Source organism: Halyomorpha halys, unplaced genomic scaffold, assembly GCF_000696795.3.
Source record: "Halyomorpha halys isolate HHAL.00 unplaced genomic scaffold, Hhal_1.1 Scaffold124.1, whole genome shotgun sequence".
Classification (NCBI taxonomy): Eukaryota; Metazoa; Arthropoda; class Insecta; order Hemiptera; family Pentatomidae; genus Halyomorpha; species Halyomorpha halys.
Genome location: NW_027111282.1, coordinates 272347 through 290142, shown reverse-complemented (window position 1 = coordinate 290142; position 17796 = coordinate 272347). Strand labels below are relative to the sequence as shown.

Genomic DNA, 17796 nt, shown 5'->3' with positions numbered 1-17796 from the left:
GATAAAAGGAGAAGAGAGTTAAGAGAAAAAGATGAGAAGAACCTGGTAGAAGAAATGAAGATGGGAGACATATGGTGAAAAAAGACTTAAAGGAGCCGATAAAAAAAAGAAAAACAACTAGTTCAAGACGTGGAGAAAATTATAATGAATATCATCCATGATTTGTTGATTGATGAATGATATCATTAAATTAATTGACATTAAAATACCAAGAGATTTATTTTTATCCAAAACATGTGTATTTAAAAAACATGTATAGTTAATAATTCAGTTTTAATCTCCTTCATGTTAAAATAAATTTTAAATAAACCATTATTTTAGTCTCAATAACTATAAAAGAAGAAAAAACATAGTCTCAATATCACTTTTTTTAAAATTAAAATTAAATAAGTTCTTTCAAATAACTAACAAGATGCATATATCTTTATTACAACAGATAGTTTCAATAATATAGGTACTATGGATAATAAAACAAAATAAAAAAGGACAAAATTTGACAGAAGATTAAAACAACTTTAATAAGAATAATTATGATTTACTGTTTCAGGATGAGTTCCAAAACGTTGATACAATTCTTCCACAGATATTTTATGATGGTCGATATCTAATTCCTGTTTCAAATCATCTAGATCACCTTTTCTTTGTTTCTTTGAAGGAGGTTTTCGTCTTGACTGAAAACAAGAGATTGAGATAACATAAATACAGATTAATCTAGTAATAATAATGATAAATTTAAAGGCAATAATAATGAAAATCTAAAGACTAAAATATAATAATGGATTATATATTATATAAGATTTTACAAATTGCAGAATATAACCTATTATGTAATGTAAAACATTGCACTGAATCTTAAAATTACAAACCAAAGCTTAGACAAAGAAAAAATGATAATAGGGCACAATATTAGTAGAATGTCTGAACCCAATTTTAAGTCAGTTTCTAATAACCATTGATTGTTGTAAAAAAACAGTAGTAACTATTCCATAGAAACATAAATGATTTTAGATTAAAAAAAAAATCAAAGATCTATTTATTCAGTGAAAATTAGTACTGATTTGGACCAATTAGTGCTGTCGGTTATTATCAACTAACAGAACTATGGTAATGTTTAAAAATTAATGTAGAATATATCAGGATTTTTTATCTTAAACACTTTGGTGCAGCTTGAAATGCTAAAGCCAAAAAGGATGGAAGTAGTTACTAAAGCAAGACGAGGTGGTACTTCTAATTAAATATAATTATAAACCCATAACATTTAAATTTTGGTTAAAAAGAAAATTTGAATTATGTAGATTTTTTTTTTTTTATAATTTCTCTAAAGAAACTTCTTATTTAAATTAAACAAATGTCTAGTTTTACTATTGTGAATTTATTAGTACTTTTATGTAATATAAAAACTTTTTACAGGAATTATAGAAGCCAGAATTTTATAGACATCGCCACAGTAGATTTCCTTTCTTTCTTTTTTTAATTTTTTTTTATTCACCTTTATAAAAGTCTCAGTGGAACTTAAACTGTTAGGCTAAATTCAGTTTTCTATAAATATGATACACTTTCCAGCAGTGATACAAATAAATTAATACATAAATTATGAATAATTAGTACTAACAGATATATAAATATTGTAAATAATAGTTTATGGTATGCATAAAAATATATAACATTAAAACTATTTTTTTCCCCAAGAGTAAAGTGTGAGAGAAAGAAGCAGATGAAGAGATAAGAAAGCCAACACCTAGGAAAGATAAATAGATAGACAGTATTAGGCCATATACAGTAATAATGAAAACTAAGGCATAGAAAAGTTATCAAAGCAGGTACTCAATAGATTTGGATGGTGATTTTATTCAGTAGTAGAAAGTTAAAAATGAAAGTTCCCCTAGAAAGCTAAAATTAGTACCAACACCTATGTGAACAGAATCGTTTTCTTTAGGGATTTCATGCAGATTATCCCAACATCCCAGAAAGAACTTATACCAGCAAAGTGAACAAGTGAATTTAGATCTAATAAAATTAGATCTAATAAATACCTTGACCTTTCCATCTGCAGTTTTGTTGTCATCACTAAGTGATGGTAGAGTAGCTACACGATATGAATCTGAACGGCCATGCTATAATATTAATACAAAAAAAAAATAAATAAAGTTAATGCAAAAATTATTGATAAAAAAAAAAAAATTAATATTAAAAAAATAATGGAAAAAATAAGATACATATATATCCCTACAAAATGATACCTGGGTTATCTATACTATCTCAGGTTTACAAAATTTCAGTACGGGAATTAATCTAATATTTTCGCCAACTCCTTAAAAACAAAAGAGACTTACTTCATTATTAATTCAATTGCCAGTCTAGAAAGCATAAGCCAATCATTCAGACCAACTTATTATCAGCTCATTAAAGCCAATAAGACTTAAAACATATGTATGTAGCTATAAATCTATATGATTTAAATAAAAACTAGTCTAACATTTAAATTAGAATATTCTATCCAAGTTCAAACAAGTAATATGTTAGCCTCATATAATGGTCATTCTTCTTTATATTCCTCAAAGATAATAATTGTTACTGAGACTATTTATTATAAAAGTTTATTTAATCAATATTTTATATGAGAAACTATTCTTCATATAGATTAATTATAAATGATTCATTTTTTTTTATGTGCTCATATTTATCCAAATATATTTTAGAGGTGAATTCAAATCTTAAATCTTCAGGGCATATTAAAGTTGTTGTTATGGAAAACAAACATTCTATTGTTGTTCTAAACGAAAACTACCTTAAAATGTAACATTTAAAGTGATAAATTTTCAATATTTGAAAGACTATTACTCCAAGTAGGAATCTAACCTCAGGCTTAATATTTTAGTAGAGAAGAGGTAAGGAAAAAATAAATGAACAGTAAAATTAATTCCCAGCATGAAAAACGTATTGCTTTTGGTCATCATTATATTTATTTTTTTACAAAACATTTGATGCTGAAAAATATTAAGCTAATGGCTTCAATAAACAAGAATAAATAACAAAAAGAGAGGCCAAAAAACTGAAAAGCCTAAAATTGTCGCTCATTTTCACTCAGTGCTCAACATCTTAAAAACTAAACATTTTTTTTAAGGTAGTATAAATTTGTTAAAATTAGAAGCCTACTAGAGGAGAGGTTCAATGGTTCCTGAAATACAGTATACGATAAATCAACATCTGGTAAATTTATTTAGGTAAATATCATGGAAACTGCTACTCCTACAAATAAAATTATTAGCAACTACAGAACCAATGGCTGACATTGGACCTAGGAAAAATATAAAAAAAAAAATATGTATAAATTTGGATCAATTGAATGGACAGAACCATTAGGGATAGAAATGAAATCCCAAAAGATTGGGAGCATAGTACAATAATTCTGATAAACAGAAGGTTATGGTTTCCATTCATTGAAAACGTTCTTCCTCCCCAATTGCTGATGAAAATTACAAACTTAAGAGTTTGATTCTGTGCCAAGAAACAATATATAAGATGCAGTCACAGTAAAGAATGTGCCACAGGGATTTTATTATAAACACTAAGAACTATTTTTGACAATGTTAAAGGAGTCATGAGGATTAATAGCAAGGAATTAACTGATTTTTTCCTTGATAGAGGAATTGGAAAGGGAGACAGCCTCTGCCCTCTTTTCTTTAATTATCCCTAGAATGAGACACATAAGATCTACAAGATGGACATCATGGACAACTGGAAAAGAGAAAATGGGAACCATAACCACGGATTGCCTCCAATATGTGGATTACATAGTCCTAATTACATACTTAAAAGGAAAGTTGCAACAGGCTTGGATAAAATAGGAGTGAGAATTACTAATAAAGGGTATTTCAATAAATATGGCAAGCAAAAACCCTTATTCTTTTATTGGAGGAAAAAGTAAACACAGTTTTAGTGTAATTCTAATATTAATTACTATGATATCATTTTTTGCAAGACAGTATTTTAAAATTTTAATAGCGAGATTTAAAAACTTTAAAAGTGCATTCTCAATAATTTCACGTATGTTTCTCCAAAGGCGTAATATGTAATTGAAGTATTGAATAAATTTTATTCTTTTGAAGATTTACATCAAAATTACATTTTTGCAGTGGTTGGTAGGGGAGAGGGGGAGGAATGTGCACATAAAATAAGAAGAGGGAAGAAAGAATTTTATAAGAGAAGAAAGAATTTTATTTTTTCTCGATAAGAATCTGCGTTAATGAAGTAAAAATAAATATACTATTTAAATTCGTTTTTATTTAATATTTCTTTATTATTCATAATAGAAAGTAATAAAAAACGAACAGTAACGCCGTCACTGATATCGTAATCCAAAGAGATAATCAAAGATGGAAAAATAACTCGCAGGAACATAGGTCAAAACGGCATAATCAATAATCAAAGACATGATCAATAATGTGGAATTTGGAATCTTGATGGTTCCATTCAATAGCATCTACTTCCGCTTACGCTCCGGCAAATATAATTTCCTTGAAACTTCTATATTTTAAAAAAGGCTTATCTGATTTGGTCAAAAATGTGAGGGAAGTTATGGAAAATTTAATCCCGTGTTAATTTAAGCTAATTCTATCCACTGTATTCACTTAGGCACGCGCAAAGATATATCGCTGGAAACACCAATATTTTGAAAATGGCACATCTCATAATGATCCTATGTTGCAGAAAAGTTTATGATTAGTGTAAGGATGATCTGGTATGAATTGTATCAAATTCAATCCGTTTTCTCAAAATTTGTACTCAGAAACTGCTAGTTAAAGGCTTTTAAAACTTTTTTTTCATTTTTTCATACGTCATACAGTCCACTGTGTGATGGTTCAAGCACTCTTGAAGTTAGGTAGTCCGAAACAAAAGAGTATTCTGGCGGTTTTGGGGGTTTGGGTATCATTTTGACAATAGGTAATTTCCATATAAAAAATTTTAATGAAAAAATTCATAAACAAAAATTTAGAATAATGGTTAACAAACTTATACTATTTAAAGGCTAGAAACAACATTTAGAATTAGGTTAATTTGTTTTAAAGTAGTACTTTTTACCTAATTAATTTCTTAATATTTAATTGCATATAAATGGATTTTCTGGATGAATGTTAGTTCAAATGTTTTTGAGTAATATATACATCTATCATATCTAAAAATTAAATCTGAAATAATTAAAAACATGAAAAATAATATTTATTCAAGAGACCCAAAAGTACGGCGAAGGATTAGTCTTACTTGTATGAATTGGCGTGTGAGGATATATTTCTTCTTGTGACTCAAATTCAGCATTATACCAGATAAAAATATAAGCGAAGCCTGGAAAAACAGCGGTTAAAGGAGTTAAGAGGTAGTACCACAAGAAATGGCCCCACTTCTAGTTTATTCAATGATCTGTAAATGGCATACACAGAAAAAAAAAGCAGAAGAATATATTTGCGAGGAGATCCGTTTGTAGCTTAGGGAGTAGTTAAGACGTCGGTCTTAGCAATTACCGAACTGTAACGTAGCCGGTTCGAATCCGGCTTAGGTGTGGGGTATACTTCTATTTCGAAGCGATTCCCCGGAATGAAAACTTGACCCTCCCACCACTGATAGAATAGGTTGGTTAACTCTATATGACCCCCCTGTATGCCATACATTACTAGGTAGGAAGTAATTTAAAAAAAAGTATTCACCAGGAGCCAGAGTGTGTAATGGAAGGAAACTGACAACTATACCAAGTTTCTTCACTGGCAACCCACCGCTGTATCCAAGAGCATCCCGTCCCTTAGTACCAGATAGGATTAATGCCGTAACTCCGCTTTTTTATTTATTTTTCTATTTGTTTGATTATTATTTATTTCGATGTGTTTAGTTTTTCATGAATTGGTAATTTATATTTAATTAGATATATTCATGAACTTGCACATAATGTTATATAACCTAACAAAAAGTCGAGATTATTTCAAATATTTATATATTTTGAGCACGAATTGTTTTAGAACATTCACGGGAAATTCGAAAAAGGTTAAGCCGTTCTCTGAAGAAATCGTTACACACCTCCGGAATGAAGTAAACAGAATTTCACTAATTTAATAAGCAGAGGTTTGTTTAATTATTAATAGAACTAAACATTCAAAGATATTTTTTGTAAAATCGGCTCTAATTGTTTTAAAACATTCACAAAATCTCACGGAATAATCCGAACCTTCAAACTTGACAGTAGGTCAAGTTGTTAGTTAAAAAAATCATTTCAAACTAATACAAACTAATACTAGCGAATCCAGCCGGGGACACTCATCTTCCCCATCCGTGGAAGCCGAAAAAGATTATTTTTTCTTGAAAACGTCTCTCTATTAAATATAAATACAATAGGCATTGATATTATTATGCTCTTAATTGAAAATGTAAGTCGCATTTCAAAACTTAAACTATATTTTTTTAGCTCGAAATATTAGATTATTGTATGGAATTGACTAGGTACATAGGTGCGCACCATCATTCAGAAAATTCCTAGATCCGCCACTAACACATTTAATGCAATAATTTTTTACTCTTCTTCTTCCTCTCCCTCCTTTCAGCGTGGAGGTGCCTCCGTCCAAGCAAACCCCCTCGATACCGAGCCAGTAACCTCATGGCATCCCAGTTTTTCTCTCCCACTCTGGAGATTAAGTCCTTCCATTGCATTCTGGGTCTCCCTCTAGGGCGTTTTCCTGTTGGTCTGGCCTCTTGGATCCCAGTCTTCACGCATCCGACAGAGATGCCCAAATCATCCGAGTTGTCTCTTTTCAATGGCTTCCTGTACGGAGACAGTTCCAACATCCTGTCTTGTCCTCTCATTTCGTATGCAATCCCTTCTAGTTCGGCCTGCCACTCTCCGTAGGTATCTCATTTCTATTACAGTGACTCTGCTTAGGTGCTTATCTAGAGGTACCCAGCTTTCATTTCCATAAAGGAGGGTAGGTAGGTATATAGCCTTGAAGAGATGTACTTTAACATTCTTCTCTACCTCCCTTTTTCCTATGACTGTGTTGCAGAGGTGGTAGTATATTGCGTTTGCCTTCTTTATTCTATTGGATATCTCTTGGTCTACCTTTCCATTCCTGCTGTTCACTATTCCTAGGTAAGTGTACATGTCCACCATTTCTATTGGTTCACCTTTGCAAAATATTTCAATGTTTTTCTGTTCCCGGCCTATATGCATTATTTTGCTTTTCCTGACATTTATGGTCATTCCTTTTCTTTCCAGCTCAGCTTCCCATTCAGTTACAGCTTGTTGTAGGTTCTCTTTATTATCTGCTATAAGGACGATGTCATCCGCAAATACCATTACCTGGGTCAGTATTGTACTCATGTTCCATTTGCCAATAGTAGTGCGCGCTGTCCTCCGTTTGCACATTTTCAGGGTTCATCCATGTAAATGATGAAGAGGACGGAACTCAAACTATCACCTTGTTTTACTCCTTTCTCAATTGCAAAGTTATCGGACTCTCTTCCATTAATCCTTACTATTCCCTTGGAATCGTGATAGGTCGACTTAATAGCTTCTATCAATCCATGCGGGGTATATTTTTCAGAAAGAGCATTCCACAGTTCTTGTCTAAGGATCGAATCAAAGGCAGCCTTTAGATCTATAAATGCCAAAAGGATACTCTTTCCTCGTTCCCACGATTTATCAATAATTGTTCTGAGAAATAATATATGATCCTGGGTCTGGCGTTGAGGCCTGAAAGCAGCCTGTTCCTCTTCTAAGTCTTTCTCCACAAGCTCTCTAAGATTCTTTTCTAATATTGAGGTATAGAGCTTGTAAATAACCTGCGGATAGACAGATAGGTCTATAGTTCTCACATTCATTAGCATCGCCTTTTTTGTGAATCGGGACAATTATGTTGTACTCCCATTCCTAAGGGTAGCTTTTTCAGTGAGTAACTTCTGAAAAAGGCAATGGAATGCTTTCAATAATTCTGTTCCACCATATTTGATGAATTCAGGAACGATGCCGTCTCTTCATGCTGCTTCCACCTCTTCCTCCCATATCACCTCATTATATTCTCCCCTTATACTTTCTCTAATCATTCGCTCCTCGGCATCTCCAGAAAAAACCTCCCTGTAGTAGTGTCTCCACCTTTCTAAAATACCCTGGTCCCCGGTAATCAATATACCTCTCTCGTCCTTTACATTTCGTATTGGTTTACTTGTCTTTCCTTTCATTGCTTTAATCTTTTTCCAGAAAACTTTCAAATCCAACCTCTGAATAATATGAGTTATCATCAAACCCCCCCCCCAAAAAAAAAAAAATATATACAAACGATGCTATGATACATAGCAAAGCACATTACTCTCCTTGTGGTATTCCCATAGTAGTGTAAAAAGCGGAATTTGGCCAATATTTAAATTAATATTTCATAGTTAAGATTTGTAGTTTGGAGAAATATTAGCCCAGCGTTTTGATATTTACTGAACAGTTATGAGTAGGTAGTGATGCAAGGTAATTTCAGTACCAATATATAGGACATGAGTCCTTTCAAGTAGAGGTTATGCGCAAGCAATGGAGGATGGGAAATTATTTTATTTTATCCCTGAAACTCAAATTGTGAAAAACATGTGATCTGTATCACGATTTCCACACAGTCTTAGATTGATATTATTCTATCACAGTTTTTGTCAAAGATCTTTTATAAAATAATTTCATAAATGATCTTTGTCAAAGAAACGCTATGAACTCAATATACTGTTATCTAGGTAAAAGATTTCATCAAAGTTCAGTGTTTAACGATAGAAGACTAACCTAAACACTTGAAATAATCTATTTATCAAATAAATTAAAGAGCTATTCAACGAAATAAATATTTCTGTAATAATGTTTATTTGATGAAATAACTCTGATAAAAAACAACGCCTTTATTTATTTCTTGAAAAAAATATTCATTAAAATAAATTAATATAATTCTAAAAAATAATTGTCTGAAAATTGTTATTCCATTAGTTTCTTATTTTTAAAATAAAATTTATCACAAAAATAATTATAATTCTGAATTAACGTTTAATAATACTGGAATACTGGAGAAATTAAAAAAATGCGGTGATTATAATCATAGCAGTTGTCATACCCACTGCCATGGTGTAAACCAGTGGTTCCCAACTGGTGATCCTCGAGAACCCTGGGGATGGTCCAGTTTCTGGCTTAGTGGGTCCCAGGCTTTAAAAGTAAGGATCAACTGGTGTTAACTGTAAACTGTGATTATGACTTGACGATGGTCATCAAGACATAATCAAATGTTCGTGCCAATATAGTCACACTAGGTCTGACTTGATAATTGACAGAACATGCAGTGGCATTGAAGCTGACCTAGCACCGGGTACAATATTTATTTATTTTTACTTGAATAACATATTTTGGAAAAATATTGAGATTTTATGGTTATTTATCAAAAACGTCAAATATATACATATAACTATATAAAACGTTAGCTACTTCGACAAACCCAGAGAAGGTTGTCTACCCTAAATTTGGGCGGACTCTCCAAAATGGAGTTCTTATGACCAAGACGAAATTATGATCAATAGTTTCATTAACATAAAAATTTTGTTGTTTAGTTAATCGATTTAGATTATTTTTCCTGTACTACAATGATTTTTAAAGGTACGACTAGGATTCTTTAATTTATATAGATTAATCGGAAAACATAAATATAATTATAACTCATTACCAATGTTCATATCGCTCCCTTAATGCAATAATAAAAAAAAAATGCTTAATTTTCAATTACGTAATCATATATAATTCCACATGATTAGTTTCATTTAATGAAACATTAAATTCAATGAATGATAAATCGTTATGAATCAACTTCTAATAGTTAAATTGGATAGAAAAAAAACCTGAGTTTTAAAATAAACGTATACATTGCATGAGAAACTCACTCACTAGCACAATCCGAATCAAGTATTACCCATCCCTAAAATCCTCCCCGAAGGTTGTAACGGCAGTGGGTCTGAGAGTTGGCTTTATCATGGCATTATACACCCTTGGTATCAAATTTTTAGAGATTTTTCGGGATTTCAGTATTCTTGTAAATAATTATATTAGAATTCTGGTTAAGGTCAGATTCTCTTCTTAAGTCCTAAACGTCTGCGGCTAACGGCCTCACTCATCCTCCACTGGCTTTTAAGACCTGTGATGCGGTTGAGAGAGAAGCCCCGGGATCTTCCGGAGTCCTGCTTTTTCCTCCACAAGTGGGGTGACAAGCTCGGTTCGGAGTTCCTAAAAATTTAACTTATATTTATAAATATGGTGAGAATGTTTTCTATGAACTCTTATAAGCATTGTTTGTAAATATATTGCAGAATATCAAAGGCTCTATAGTCTATATAGCCGCCCAAACCAGCCTTCTCCAACCCTGCCTATCTTGGGCTAATGCTTTCCAGTTTTCTGAATGCAGCTCTTTCGCATCTTCGTTGAATCTATCTATCCTTATAGATTTTGGTATAGATTCATTGTTGTGTAGAGGCGTCGTGATGGATTACTTCGAGCCACTTGTCTCACCTAATTTAAACTCTTCGTCTTCATACCGTGAGACATTGAATGACCAGTCTTTGCAAGCAGTTCACTGTTATTCTTCTCCTCCATGTGCTAAGGCTCTGATCCCAGATCGCTCCTGTAATTGTATGGAGGACTTTCTGTTCAAATCTCTCGATTTTGTTTTCGAGGGTACCTATTAGAGCCCATTGTACACTCTAGGTATCAGATTTTTAGAGATTTTGCGGGATTTCTGTAATCTTGAATATATATATATATATATATATATATGATCGTAACATTCCTGAGTTTTTCAGTTAAACGTTTTTTCTATATTAAAAGATCTATCGGCTTTCAGTTTTTAAAAATCAGTTTTCATGCCATAACACGCTAGTATTATTTTTGTATACGAGGAATGTGCGATTTCCTTCCAAATTAACATCGACCGAAGACAAGAAAAATTTTTATAAAAAAATATGTTCATTCAAATAGTATCGCGCTACTAACTATGAAATAGATTCTCAACATTGGTTCTACCTAATATAACGAGTAGCAGTTATAGCACCATAAAAACTTTCATGTTTTCGGAAGTGCAGAAAATGAAAATGGTGTCGATTTTAAAATTGGGTATCAATTAATTTTAAGTTTTCGGATTTTCGACATATTTAGGTCACTTGTTTTCCCAACTATAGAAAATGAAAATGCTATCGATTTTAAGGTCAACAGTTTGCGTATCCATTTATTTTAACTTTTCGCGTTTCTAACATATTTGAGTTCCATGAAGGTTTTCTGAGGTGCAGAAAATGAAAATCCTATCGATTTTAAGATTGTATACTCTCTTATTGATTTATTTTTAGATTTCTAAAAAACATTCATGGAGGTAGGAAAAGGTTGAAGACATCTGACCCATAGAAACTGAGTATAATCCAAATAATAAAAAGCTTGTCTAAACAAGTATTGTAATTGTAGTGATGGAAACGTCGATTAAGTTCAACTTTTCAAAGATTACTTCTTATGCCGTAGATGTGGAGAAAGGTTGAGTTTAAAAAGTATGTAGTCTCATTGGTTTAAAAAAATTATAATAATAAAAAAAAAAAAGAAACCATTTGTTTTTTCTATAACTAGAAATATTTACATCTCTCCTGGAACATTATAGCACCTCATTCCAAAGATAATTTAATTCTCTACAAGACAAAACCAATATTATATATAAATCGGACCAGAATTAACTAAGAAACAACCTATTGTACTTTGGATTCATCATTATTTTTAAAATATTCGGGAAAGGTTCACATGAAAACCCGTTTTTGGTTTAATGTAGGCTATTGTACGTCAATAAATTGGGGAAATCAAAAGCAATTTAGAGGAATATATTTCTGTTAAAGTTTGCAGTAACTATAAATAAAGCTCAGGGATAAAGGTCTAAGCATACATATTTAAATCGAGTTAAGAGAACACTGTTTACTCATGGACATTTGAAATATACTTTCTGTCGAGATTTTTTTTTTTCAGGTCATCAAATCAACTTGATCATGTATTCATCACGTGTATGAAACAAACAAGTAAAATCCAAATTTAACTCGGGTGAATTCGGGGCGGTGGGCACAGCCAGATAATAATAGAAAAAAAAATCTTTTTGTTTGCAGTTAACAAAGTTATCAGGTAAAAAACAAATTAATAATAATAATAAATTCAATCTCTTTCTTAAATATATTAATTCACATTTTTTGAATTCGGTTTGGTGAAAAAAACTAAACTTTTATTAAAATCAAATCAATACTGTTGATTAACACCGAATTACAAAGAATAAAACGTACGACATTGGAAAACCCGGGTAGTTTTAAACGCCATCGTCCCGAAACCACGGTTATATTTTCTATCTTCCACAGTTTTCGTGGAAAAAATGCAAAACTGTGGGTTTTCACAAATACAGGCTGTACCCATCTTACGTCGCCCCATTTTTGAATTAGGTCGTTAAAAAATTTATACCAGAACTCATTTTACGTCACTAAAAGAATTTAATTTTCAATGGGACCGTTCAAAAATCAGTTAGAATGATAAATAAAACTAAAGAAATTGGGTGGACATTATATAAAAGACTTTATTAACCAGAGGCAATAACATATGGTTTTACGTGTGTATGCACATTTCGAGCAGGACTCGACTTAAGTCAGTTTCCAAAAAAGGGACCTTGGTATAAAACGAGAATCCTCTCTATATGACAAAGTTTTCCTTCAGTTTCGAACGAATAGTCGAACTTTTATTCAAAACTGATGGAAAATCTGCTTTTACGTGGATACGTCTACGTTAATGGAACATAGCGTATCTTGAACACTAATAAGTACTCCGAATCTCTTTGTTCTATTAGCCACACGAATATTTTCTAATCTACAGGATCTGGAAAAAAAAAATCATATAAATAATTACTGTTAAAGTTTTATGACAAGTCCATGGCCTACGAATTAGCAGATAAATGGGATACATCACACATAGATTCTACAAGTGAACATTTAATCAATTAAGGCACTGTCTAACGTTGTTAGTGGAGTTAAACAAAAACTCTAAACATGAGAGTGGGCAACGAGATGAGTTCAAAATCGATGATCACAAACAGAGAATGTCAATACACTCGGGTGTTTATGTAGAAGAGATTAGATCGTATGCAGTTATAGGTCAATTCATCCTCGAAGCAGTGCACTCGAAAAACTTGAGATTTTTGCCTCCCCTGCATTCCTGCAATCGATCATATGGGCTTTCGTGGGTAACATTGGATTCTTCTTGAGAATGAGTGCTCATTCCTATTTTATTATATATTTCAACTGGTATTTCCGACAAGTACAAACACTGTACGGTCGTTAGTAGCTGAGGGATTTAAAAGACTGGCTTGTGACTGCAGCAGTACCAGTTGTAATCCGGACTGGAGAGTTAAGGTTCATTTTGTGGCGGCCCCACGAAATAACGTGCCCCTCCCATGGTTAGAAAAGGTTGGTTATCTCCATAATCCCCCCCCCCCTCGGATGTCAGAAATGACCAGGGAGGGGATTAAATAAAAAAAAAGACAAACATTGTGTTTAGTTTTTGTTAAAAGTTGAACTTTTAATACTTTTCTAATCCGATCTTTGTTCCAACTGAATTAGATTTCATTTTTTATTCATCACTCTAATGACATTACACTCTTCAAATCCTGTCTATTCAATCACTTACTTGTTATCCAGTTCCTGAAGAATAGCGAATAGTTATTTTGATTTCCATGCAAAATTTGTAAATAGATAAACGTCTATTTATTTATTTTTTTTTTTTGTACAAAACCTATCTGGACAATGAACTTTCGTTAAACGAGGTGTTCATATTCATACACAAAAGGACAAGTACTGGTAACAAGCCAGGCAAATGGGCTTCGTGGTCCTTTTTTCCATCCCCTGTCGCGCGATTTCTTTTTCGGGACCGCCGTGCAGAGTATAGAATTGCCTAGAGATATCACGGTTAGTAAGACTCAGGTGGTGGTATCCTGTAACCCACCTCTAAAGGGCCCAATAGTCCCTGTACAGTAAGCTCATTTGAATCATTTATCTCGGTTTTCAGCTACATTATTGCAGTATGCAGTCCTGGATTTGTAGTATAGGATCTGTTTGAATTTTTTAACTTTTAATATGATTGAGTATTAATACAACTAGCAGCTAGGGCAATTCACATAATATTTTTTAATTACATAACAATAACATCTTATAAGATTTATTTTAATTTTCCTGAAAGATTTTACTGTCCATTGGTCCCAAGGAACAATTATCAGTAATCATGAAAACATTTGAAAAAGTTTTTGACTCCGTCCATAATAAAATCGCCTTTTTTTGTTATAATCTCCTCTTGTGAGATTCTGACATGTTGTACATCGACCAATCTACTCGCTATAATTGTCTGTTTAAAAAGTCAGATAAGTAAGGCTACCATGGAGGACGGGAGTGGAGCGTTTCATGTCGTTTTTCAATTTCAGGCGCTTTTTAAATATTGTTCGATTAAACTATCTTAAAGTTTCCTCTTCCCGTTTTAAGCTAATATTTCAAAAGTGATAAAGGATCGTCGCTTCCCGGGGGTCTTATAGGGGCGGGTCCGGCGGGGAAGGATTGCCTTTTCTTTTCGTGTTATGATCTCCTCTTGTGAGATTGTGTCGTACATCGACCAACCTACTCGTTACAATAAAATTCATAAAAACAAGTAAGCATAGTTAATTGGATTGGATACAAATAAAAATTATTTTAAAACACCAGCTTTGCTGTATTTATTATGCATTATAAATTTATTATTTTACGTCTAGTACAGAGAAGGACCCCGAAAGGACCACAGCCACAGTTTTGTAAGACAGAAAAAAAACTCCTATACAAGATGCCAAAATCAGCTTAAATGCTTGTCGTGGCTCAAATGACCTAAAACGAAGGTTTACTGTTAAACACTTGCTTTTTAATACTATCGTGCACAGTAACTAATATGTTATGAAAGACCCCGAAATAAGTATTCGTCTTTCGATAGCTTCAAAATTAAAGTAATTATTTATAATTTTATATTCAACGTCATTATTTTTCGGGCATTTCATAAAATGAGACCATGAAACAAAGGTAAAGATTCTAAAATTGCGCAAATCAATCAATTTTAAAGATATCTACATGCGTTTTGCAAGGTGTTTCATAACTTTTTAAAATATTATCTGAGAACCCCATGTTTTCTAATATATCTAATAATTAGTGGAATTAAAATGTTAGGGGTGGTGGAAGACTTTAGGAGTGGGGGAAGACGACTATACCCTGAACCTCGCAATGATCCCTCGATGTATTCTACTCTTCGTGGACTGTTGAGAGATAAATGTCGACTGTAGCAGGTGGCCCACAGCGTTCCGAATGAGGCACTTTGGAACCCACGCCCTAATGTGTTCCGCTAACACGACTTCCAATTTTTAAACAAATATGGCCGTTCTTAAAAACTTACAATTCCAATATTTCAATCAGAAAAAGTCGTAGCGTAAATATTAATTTAAAATCCGTAAATATGAATATATACATTTTTATAAATTATCAATTTAGAGTAACTTCATAAACTATTGTTAGTTCATTATATTCATTTGTATCTTTATAACCACCTCTATAAAACCCATTTTTATTTCTAAAATGTTGTTTTAATAATTTGTCCAAAACAAATAAAGAATTTATTATTACTACAGTCGTCTATTAGTTCGCATTCCAAGGGCCCAAAGAAAAACATCGATTTTAGAAGTTTTCGGATAATAGATAGTTCATGGAGGTTAAAAAATGCATACATATAATTTAAATTAAACAATAAGTTTTTACAGCCACCGCCTGGTTTAAAATCTTAGATTCTGAAATTGAAGAACTTTTTTTTCCACAATTGTAACGAGAGCTTTCTTTTTATCCGAGATTGCACAAAGTGACTTCGGAATCATTTTACTACTGCAGAATAGATGACGGAAATAATTTATTAACTATTCTTTGGCAAAGTCTCGATTTTAAGAACAGACATAAATATCACTGACTTCGAAATGTAGGGTTGCGCCCAGTTCGATTTTTAGAGTTGGTCATGCGTAATCTCTTTTCTTCAATGCCATAGGGATGGTTTAGTTTTCTTCGTTTTTAAGTTTTTCTCAAGAGACTAAGGAAATGCTAATACAGAAGTTTAAAAATCAAAGAGGTTCGAATTGGCTTGAGACTATATTAAATAACGTAAAGGGAAACATTTTTAAATAGAAATGCGGAATCTAAGCAATAAATGCCAGTATATCTGTAACAAATAGAGTAGATTCTTTATTTAATGAGCCTTCTCCTAGCCACTAAATAACTTGCAGAACCACAAAATTTGTCCTAGTCATTAATTTTGTAGGGAACTAACTTTGAACAATTTGGTGTATCATGACTTTTAAAATTCCATGTCTCTAAATGTAATTAAAACTAGATATTCAATTTTTGGCATAAAATGCCTGAAGCATATATCACAAAAAAAATCCGATAGGAGAACTAGCTTGCTTCAAGATAATGACTTATATTTCATGATTAGAAGTAAGATACATAAATACAAGAAGGTTATTCAAATCTACAGCACAGTTTTTAAAATATGAATACAGAAAATGTTTGATAAACCAAATTATAAATCCAGACATCATGAATAATTAACTAATAGAATGGAACAGTTCTTTAAAAAAAAGAAGGAAATATTAGATAGATTAGTTTTGTGGAATATTTGGTGATAAAGGGTCAAAAATAAATGGACAGGCTTACCAAAAATGCTATTGCATTCTCAAATATTAAGGTTCTTTAAAATTATATATGATACTCACGACAGTTGATACTTAAACAAATAACGAAAATAATTAGATTTCATTGGACTTTTTTAATTTAATTTTATATTTTTCAAAATTGCATTAGGTGATATGTATACAGGGAGAATGGAGTGAAGTAATGACCATATAATGCCTAACCTAATTAGGGATCATGAAAAGGTTTTTCAAGATATTGAAAGGACATCACCAGGTGTGGACTGACGGAAAATGGATTACATATGATCTTCCACACCTGAACAGTTAGTACCAGAATTTTTACCAAATGATCAATGTCCTTGAACTTGAGTATTTAAATGTTCGCTAAAACCACATTGCTGCATTAGCCACTAAGGGGCCAGTTATGCTAGGTAACCTCCAGGCTATCTGAGCAAGCAAAAGTTACAATAAATTAATTAACTGCAATAGATGATGCAATAGACTAATTTAAAAAAAAATGAAGTAGTTGGGATCTACATTGAGATAATAAACATATTTTTATAAATAAAACAAAAATGACCACTATAATACATTTTTTAGTTTTTAATATCTTTGAGCTAAAATTTAGATTCTTATCAACCATATTTACAAAGAAAAGATACATTATCTAAACATAAATAATATGTTAATAGGTATAGTTCTCATCAAATAAGGATGTAAACCATAGAAATACATTAGCTTGGTAGCTATTAATCAGAAATTCGACAAACAGAAAAAATCTTCGAACAACTCATTCAGCCCCTATCCAACAAAGATGATATTAATATCACCCAAGATTTCCGTGATTGGTCACAGATTCTTGTTCTGGAAATAGAAAAGAAATAATTAGATAATGAAAAACAATACATATTTGATCCTTGATAGTAAAAATTTGAACAGTGCGGAATGAAGATGATATTTGGCCATACCATTACAAATAAGTTGTGAGTTATTATACTTTGTTTTTTTTTTTAAT

At 32.0% G+C, this 17796-nt stretch overlaps 1 protein-coding gene across 3 annotated transcripts in view; it reads right to left on the bottom strand.

Moving 5' to 3' along the window:
- Atpalpha (sodium/potassium-transporting ATPase subunit alpha) overlaps positions 1-17796 on the bottom strand; it is a 53888-nt gene that overhangs the window by 33068 nt on the left and 3024 nt on the right. For 2 of the 3 annotated variants that reach the window (XM_014416433.3, XM_014416434.3), the window contains exons 2-3: positions 2034-2114; positions 540-671 (exon numbers count right to left, since the gene is read on the bottom strand). In XM_014416433.3, the coding sequence (XP_014271919.1) occupies positions 540-671; positions 2034-2114 (213 nt within the window). The remainder of the gene's footprint in view (positions 1-539; positions 672-2033; positions 2115-17796) is intronic. The other variant, XM_014416435.3, reaches the window with a different exon arrangement.